The sequence below is a fragment of the Panthera onca genome, chromosome E3, assembly GCF_046562875.1.
Source record: "Panthera onca isolate mPanOnc1 chromosome E3, mPanOnc1 haplotype 2, whole genome shotgun sequence".
NCBI classification, from domain to species: domain Eukaryota; kingdom Metazoa; phylum Chordata; class Mammalia; order Carnivora; family Felidae; genus Panthera; species Panthera onca.
The window spans coordinates 23,160,847-23,168,662 of record NC_138354.1 but is presented as its reverse complement, the minus strand read 5'-3'; the positions used below and the strand labels follow the sequence as shown (position 1 = coordinate 23,168,662).

Here is a 7,816-nt window from a genome sequence, read left to right as displayed (position 1 = left end):
CCTCGGGATGAAACGCCCCGTTGTTCGCGCCGCCCCTCTGACCCCGCCACCCCAGGCATTGTTTTCTGTTCGCCCGGGTCGCGGGTGGGAGGCGAGGCACGCGGGGGTTCCCGAGCCTGGCTCCGCGCCAGGCCTGCGCCCTTCGGCCCTGGGGCCACGGGGGCGGCCGCGCCCGGGAGCGGGAGGCTAGCGCGCGGGGCCGGGCGGCTCAGCAGGCGCAGCCATGGGCTCCCTCGGCTCCCACGCCGCGCGCATCCCCGACGCGGACAGCATCCGGCGGGAAACCGGCTGTGAGCGAGGCGCGGGGCTCCGACCCGGAGATGCGGGGCGTCCGGGGAGATGGGGCGGGCCCGGAGGGCGCCCGGGATCGCAGGCGCGGGCTCCCGGGGCTCCCGGGGTCCAGGTCTGGGGCGCGTCAGGGCCCCGGGCTTGGCGGCCAGGTGTCCTCGAGCCCGGCAGGGGTGCGGGGGGGGGGGGGCGCGGAGAGGGGAACAGGAGGGAGGCGGCTGGCGTCGGCTCCTCGGGTCTCCGGCGGGAGCGCAGGGACACGGCTCCGGGCGTCGTCACGCCCCCTGCAGCCCGGCCGCGCGGCCCCGGGTCCCCGGCGAGCGTCCCCTCCGGCGAATCCCGGTTCCCCGCCCACGGCCCGGGGCCGCCCGGGGAGGGTCCAGTGGCGGGTCCCGAGCGCCCGCGGCCGCATCACCCTTCCGCCTTCCGTCCCGTAGTCTCGCAGGCCAGTCTGCTCCGCCTCTACCACCGGTTTCGGGCACTGGACAGGAACAAGAAGGGCTACCTGAGGTGAGGGGGCGCTGGCCTTAGGACCCGCCACGTCTGCCTCTCTGAGCCCCTTCCTCTCTTTAACCCTCGGTCTACCCCTCCGACTTTGACTCGACAGCCGCATGGATCTGCAGCAGATTGGGGCTCTGGCCGTGAACCCCCTGGGAGAACGCATTATAGACAGCTTCTTCCCTGATGGGTGAGGCCTCGCTGGGGGCGGGGAGATGGAGGGAAAAACTTGGTGTGTGTGTGTGGGGGGGGGGGGGGGGATCTAACGGAGACAGAGGGAGGGCCAAAGCGACCACTGCATCTCCCCCACCCCAGGAATCTGCGTCTGGATTTCCCAGGCTTTGTCAGAGTCCTGGCTCATTTTCGTCCCATCGATGATGAGGACCCAGGAATTCGAGACCCCAAGGAACCTGAACCCCTCAACAGCAGAATGAACAAACTTCGCTGTGAGTTTGTGGGGACCCACCTCTCCCCAAGTGAGACCCTTGGTATACCACACCGGTGAGAGGCCCCAGGCACCTCCCTCTCTTAGCGGGCCTATAGAGGACCTCCCCTCCTCCTCCAGGGTGATCTGCTGGAAGAGAACCAGGGGAAGACCCACCTACCTTTTCCTTCCTCCATTCTCTTCCAGTCGCATTTCAGCTCTATGACCTGGACCGGGACGGAAAGATCTCCCGGCACGAGATGCTACAGGTTGGAAGGACGCAAGGACCAGAGATGTGATGTGTGGAGCGTGGGTGGTCGAAGGGAAAGGTTGCGGGGGGGGGGGGGGGGGGGGCAGATGACTGGTCCATGGTGGTCGCAGATGACTGGGGTATTGAGTGAGAAACAGGGATTGGGTGAGGTCTATGGAAATGGGATGGGGAACAGTTGGGCATGAGGTTGGAAATAGATCAGTGGTTCTTTTTAAAAGTTTATTTATTTATTTATTTTGAGAGAGAGAGAGAGAGCCCGCATGCACAAGTGTGATTGGAGTAGGGGCAGAAAGAGAGAAAGAGAGAGTCCCAAGCAGGCTTCCCACTGTCAGAGCAGAGCTCAAGGCAGGGCTTGATCTCACCAACCACGAGATCATGACTTGAGCCCAGACTAAGAGTCCGTGGCTTAACCCCAACCGAGCCACCCAGATGACCCAATAGATCAGTGGTTCTTGAACGGGGGCGATCTTGCCTTTTGAGTGACCTTGGCAATATCTAGAGATATTTTTGGTCGTCACACCCGGGGGCGGGGCAGCACTACTGCCATCTAGTGGGTAGAAGTCAAAAATGCTGCTAAACATCTTTCAATACACAGGATAGCCCCCATTTCCCCCCACAGCAAGGAGTTAACTGGCCCCAAATGTCAACAGTGCTGAGATTCAGAAACTCTGGAATAGATGCTGTGAGGGGGGTGGGTGGGTAGAATGGGGAATAGTGGGAGGTTGTGGTGGGGGATGGGAGGAGGTTGGGTTCTAAGGCTTGGGGTTGGGTGATGAGTTTGGGTATACTACTGAGGTGAGTGTGGGATAGTGAGGGACAGGTGGGGGTTTGAGTGGAGAAGCCGTAGGGGAAATTACTGGGGGGAGACGGTAGGGAGTGAAGAAATGGATGAGGGGAAGATTACAAAATTGGTAGTAACATTTGGGATGATGCGGGCAAGGTTTGAGGGATGGGGTTGACTCCTCTTGTGCCCTCCGCACCTCCCAGGTCCTCCGGCTGATGGTTGGGGTGCAGGTGACAGAAGAGCAGTTGGAGAGCATCGCCGATCGCACGGTGCAGGAAGCGGATGAAGATGGAGATGGGGCTGTGTCCTTCCTGGAGTTCACCAAGGTCACAATGCCCTCAGGCCTGGGGAGTGGATGTCAGGAGTCCCTGGGACAGATGCACATGGGAAAGGCAGTTAGAAGGAGGTGGGCAGAAGGAGAGGGGTAGCCAAGGAAGGGTGTAGCATTGGGGATGGGAGAGGAGGTTGAAAGCCTAGAGGACTGGGCTCTTGACCCCCACCCATCCCCCCCACTCCCCCCACAGTCCTTGGAGAAGATGGACATTGAACAGAAAATGAGCATACGGATCCTGAAGTGACCCCCTTTGTGCCTTTGGCTGCCTTACGCAGACCAGTTCAGCCCGGGATTTGTCTTCAGCCCCTGCAGAGGCAGGGCCCCAATAAACTATATTCTTGTGTCTAAGCTAAACTCTCTTTGGGGCCAAGGAAGGCAAGCTGGAAGCGCGTGTGCCAAATAAAGTCTAGCTCATTTGATGTCAGATTTGTGAATCAGCCAGTGATCTTGTGGTTGCAAGCCACTGAAAACCCAATTTAACGTGAGTTAAGTAAAAAAGGGATTTTATGGACTCACATAATTAAAAGGTTTGAAAGTATCTTCAGAATACTGGAAAAGTCTGGAGGTGTCTTCAGGCACAGTTAGTGTCAAAGGACTTCTGTCATGCTATCAGGACTCAGTTATTAATTTCCCTCAATCAGCTTTCGTGTTGGCTTTATTCTCAGGGGCCTCTTTCCTCACGGGGGAGGATGGCCACCAGCAGCTCCAGGCTCCCATCCTACTAGCCTAGTAATCCAGTGGGAAGGGATTTCCTTTTTCAGTAATTCTAAGCGGAGTGTCATTGGCCTACGTGCATTCTTGTCCCTAATGCCAGGGAAATGGAGTGCTCGAATTGGCCTGGCCTGTGTCATGGGCTAACTGCTAAAGCCAGAAAATAAAGCCTGTAGACTCAGGGTGAGGTAAGGAGTAGTTGCTTAAAGGAGAATGAAGTGTCATGATCAGAAGAAGGGGGGATGATGCCAGTCAGGCAAAACAAGAGGTGTCCATTACTGTTAGGTTGACCCAATGGAGGGATTCTTGAAGTCTGACTTTTTAAATGGCTTTTCACTGATTCCGTGGGTGCATGCCAGTGTGTTGGTGGCAGGCAGGTGGGGGAAGAGATGGTGTAAATGTAATGAACAACACATACCTTCCTGGGGTATGAAATTATGCAGATTTGGAGAAGAATTCCATTTTTTCGTGACAAGTTCCAATACTGATATATCACAGAATAGAGTATAAAAATCACATAAAACTGTGAGATTCTGGGGTGCCTGGGTGGCTCAGTTGGTTGAGCATACCAGTCCTGATTTTGACTCAGGTCATGATCCCAGGGTCATGGGATGGAGCCCTGCACTGGGCTCCATGCTGAGCATGGAGTCAACTTAAGATTCTCTTTCTTCCCATATGCTCCTCTCTTCTGCTCTCTCTCTCTCTAAAAAAAAAAAACAAAAACAACAACAACAAAAAAAACCACCTGTGAGATTCTATGCTATAGCAAAGCACTCTGGCTGTACCTATAGGAGATGTTATTGGTGCCCTGCCCATATCTCCTTCCAGGGCTGTGTTGGACTTGTCTTGTATCAACACATGAGAGTCAACCATGCGCATGGCTTCCAACTCTGCTTTCAGTAACATCACATGGGTAGCTTGAATTGGCTGTAGTGGGGATATTTACAGCATGGACATTGGCAAATGCAACAGGTCAGTGCTTTTCTGCTGAGGAGAGCCCACTGTTAAACATTTATCAGCACACCACCTGCTCGGCTTTCACCATTACTGAACATGTTAGTGGCTTCTATTTTTACATCAGCTTTATTGAATTGTACTTGGTGCACAAAATTAATGTGTGCAATTTGATGAATTTGGACATAGGTATACACTCAAATTACTATCACCACAATCAAGATAATAAACATCCATCATCTCCAAAATTTCCTTGTATCACTTGTGGTATCTGTGTGTGTGTGTGTGTGTGTGTGTGTGTGTGTGTGTGTGGTTGGAACACTTAACATGAGGTCTACCGGCTTAACAAATTCTGAAGTGTATAACACCATATCGTTACCTATAGGCACAGTGCTGTACGGAAGATCTCTGGGACTTTACTCATCTTGGATAACGGTAACTTTATACCTGTTGAACAACAGCTTGTCTCCTGCTCCTTGCCCACCCCTTGATGACGACCATTCTATTGTCTACTTCTATGCTTTTGACTCTGAGATGCCTCATATGAGAGGAATCGTATGGTATTTCTTTCTGTGATTCATTTGTTTCACTGAGCGTAATACCCTCTAGGCTCATCCACATTGTCACAAATGATAGAATGTCTTTCTTTTTTGGGACCAAATAATATTCCATTGTGTGCGTATGTTACATTTTCTTTATCCACTTATCTATGTCAAGGGACATTTGGGTTGCTAATAATCCTGCAATGAACATGGGAGTCCACTTATCTCTTCGAGATAGTGATTTCATTTCCTTTGGATACATACCCAAAAGTGGGGTTGGTGGATCCTATGGTAGCTTTAGTTTTTAATTTTTTGAAGTTTTTAATTTTTTCTTCCTACAAGCACAGATGATACTCTGCTCATGGACTTTGTCTGGCACAGACATGTACTTAGCTTATGTGAGGGCAAGTTGAAGTGCTGGGGAGTTAATGGCCCTAGGAGTGGCTCTCAACCAATGACAGGTAGAGAATGGCAGATAAATACGCAGTTTATCCACCGGGGAGGCTGGACAGTTTAGAGGCATGTTCTTTTCACTCTTGAAATCCTCTAGCAGGTTTGAGCCCGGTTACCCACAGCGTGGGGCTGCTTGTTAAAGAACCCTGTATTGTCTCCTTTCCTCTGGTCTCATCCCCACTCTTTGTCCACTGCTTCCTGGATTCTCTCACAGATAAACAATTTGCCCTCCAATCTACTGGGCATTTCTGGGGAAACCCAACTGAGGATGTACAAGACCATCCATAACACACATTCACACTGTGGTTGTAGGCACTCAGGGCACACTTTATTTTAAACTTAAAAGAAATAGAGAAATAGAAGGAAAAGGGATATGGAAGGGGGAGAGGTATATTTCTTTTTTTTTTTTTTTAAGTATATTTACTTATTTTGAGAGAGAGAGAGAGCGAGTGAATGAGCACAAGCAGGGGAGGGTCAGAGAGAGAGGAGAGAGAGAGAATCCCAAGCAGTCTGTGTGCTGTCAGTGCAGAGCCTAACATGGGGCTCAATCCCACGAACTGGAGATCATGACCTGAACCAAAGTCAAGAGTCATTCACTTAACCGACTGAGCCACCAGGCACCCCAAGATATCTTTCTCTCTCTTTTTTTAAATGTTTATTTATTTTTGAGAGAAAGAGAGAGACAAGGTGCAAGCAGGGGAAGGGCAGAGAGAGAGGGAGACACAGAACCCAAAGCAGGCTCCAGGCTCTGAGCTGTCAGCATAGAGCCTGACGTAGGGCTCAGACTCACAAACCATGAGATCACGACCTGAGCTGAAGTCAGCCACTTAACCAACTGAGCCACCCAGGCACCCCAAGGTATCTTTCTTTATAACTGGTCTTTTTGCCAGTATAGTTTCTCAAATTTTCCTGATGGTAAATATATGATTGAAAAGTTTAGGCCCTTAGGCCCCATTGAGAGCTCCTGAGTCCATAGGGAAATCTATACTTTTAGCACGTGATTCTGATGGAGGTTGAAGGACCAAACTTTAGAAACACTAAAGCTTCTGGCCAGACTCCTAGTGACAGCTCTCTATAAAAAGTTCTCCAACATCCAGGGGCGCCTGGGTGGCTTGGTTGGTTAAGCGTCTGACTGGCTCGGGTCACGATCTCGAGGTGCTTTGGATTCTGTGTCCCCCTGGGAAGGCCTTCCAGGAAGGTCTCCCAGCCATTCCTGCCCACACGTGCTCTGTGCTGATGGTCAGTGCTACTGACCTACAATGGGTTCCTGGAGGATCCAGTACTAGGGGATCCCCAGGACTCTACTCCCTATTTTGGTGGATGGAAGAGCAGATTAGCAAGAAAGCCTCCTGACCCAGCACACGCTCAGGAGGTTGGAGACTTTTGTCATGCGGGAAGGAAGGGGGATGTCCGTCTGGCTGGGGTAGCACAAGGTTACCTTCCTGTCTTGATATCCAGTCTGATGGAGTTGCCTGTGGATACGTTCATTGAAGTGGAGAGGGGAGGCTAGGGACCCCTGTGGGGAGCCCCTGGGCTCTGAGCAGCAGTTGCTGAATTTAAGTGATTTGTTTCCCACCCTCATTATTGTTGCCATACAGCACCTAGTCTCTGTCATTATTCACCTATTATTTGCCTTTGAACAGATTCATTTAAAATGGATACATTTGGGGCGCCTGGGTGGCTCAGTCAGCTAAGCATCCAAGTTTGACTTCAGCTCAGGCCGTGATCTCAAAGTTCATGGGTTCGAACCTCGCTTCAGGCTCCATGCTGGCAGTGCTGATCTTGCCTGGGATTCTCTCTCCCTGCCCTTCCTCTGCCCACACACACACTCTCTCTCTCTCCAAATAAATAAATAGACTTAAAAAAATAAAAGTAAAAAAAGTAAAACATCACTGTCATAAATTAGACACCAGCACCAATTGCCATAAGTAAAATAACTGTACAAAGGCAGTAGATACAAAGAACCCCCCAAAAATGTCAGAAAGAGAGATTAGCACATGCTGAAGAGTTATAAAAACAAATCGACAACAAACAGAGCTTCTCTTCCTTGATCTGAAAGACGGAAAAATAATTGAGAAGGAAATGGCCTTCTCACCGTGTGATTCAGTGATGCTATTTAAAGCTGCAAGCTTACTCTCAAAAATCATCCTGGGTACATGAGTTGTGTGTTCCCCACACTGTGGAACCACTGGCTGAGGGGCTCTATGAAGAGGCAGCCGCCAGTGGGCTAGACACCCTGCCCTCAGGCTGGCTGCTGGTCAGATTGGACTTGGTAGAGGTTGGCTGTGGAAATGGAGTCCACTGACTAGATTGGATCCAGGGAAAAGCAGCAAGGTGTTATGATAAAGAATTTATTACAGAGCTGGAGATGTTGTGAGCAATGGCTTTCTGCTGGCAGGGTCCTAGATGTGCTTGGGAGCCTCACTTGAGAGGGGCCTCCCAGAGGGGTGTGGCACAGCCACTGGAGCTGTCCTAGCTTGTTCCACCAGGGCTACTTTGAAGGGCTTCAGCTGACCTAGAATTTTCTGGATCCGTGTACATAGCCATCTGCATGTCC

The 7,816-nt window shown here is 51.4% G+C and overlaps 1 protein-coding gene across 1 annotated transcript; it reads left to right on the top strand.

The window, feature by feature from the left end:
* The first annotated feature begins 90 nt into the window (after window positions 1-90).
* CHP2 (calcineurin like EF-hand protein 2) lies at window positions 91-4,036 on the top strand. Its single transcript, XM_078439735.2, has 7 exons — window positions 91-290; window positions 726-798; window positions 896-976; window positions 1,102-1,232; window positions 1,418-1,479; window positions 2,469-2,591; window positions 2,790-4,036. The coding sequence occupies exons 1-7, from the start codon at window positions 224-226 to the stop codon at window positions 2,841-2,843; spliced, it is 591 nt and encodes a 196-aa protein (XP_078295861.1). The 5' UTR covers window positions 91-223; the 3' UTR covers window positions 2,844-4,036.
* The last annotated feature ends 3,780 nt before the right edge of the window (window positions 4,037-7,816 follow it).

Excerpts from the sequence above, each read along its gene's own strand:
- CHP2 (XM_078439735.2), top strand. The coding sequence starts at position 224 with ATGGGCTCCCTCGGCTCCCACGCCGCGCGCATCCCCGACGCGGACAGC. Across the intron at positions 291-725 it reads CATCCGGCGGGAAACCGGCT|TCTCGCAGGCCAGTCTGCTC; the intron begins GTGAGCGAGGCG and ends TCCGTCCCGTAG. Across the intron at positions 2,592-2,789 it reads CCTTCCTGGAGTTCACCAAG|TCCTTGGAGAAGATGGACAT; the intron begins GTCACAATGCCC and ends CTCCCCCCACAG.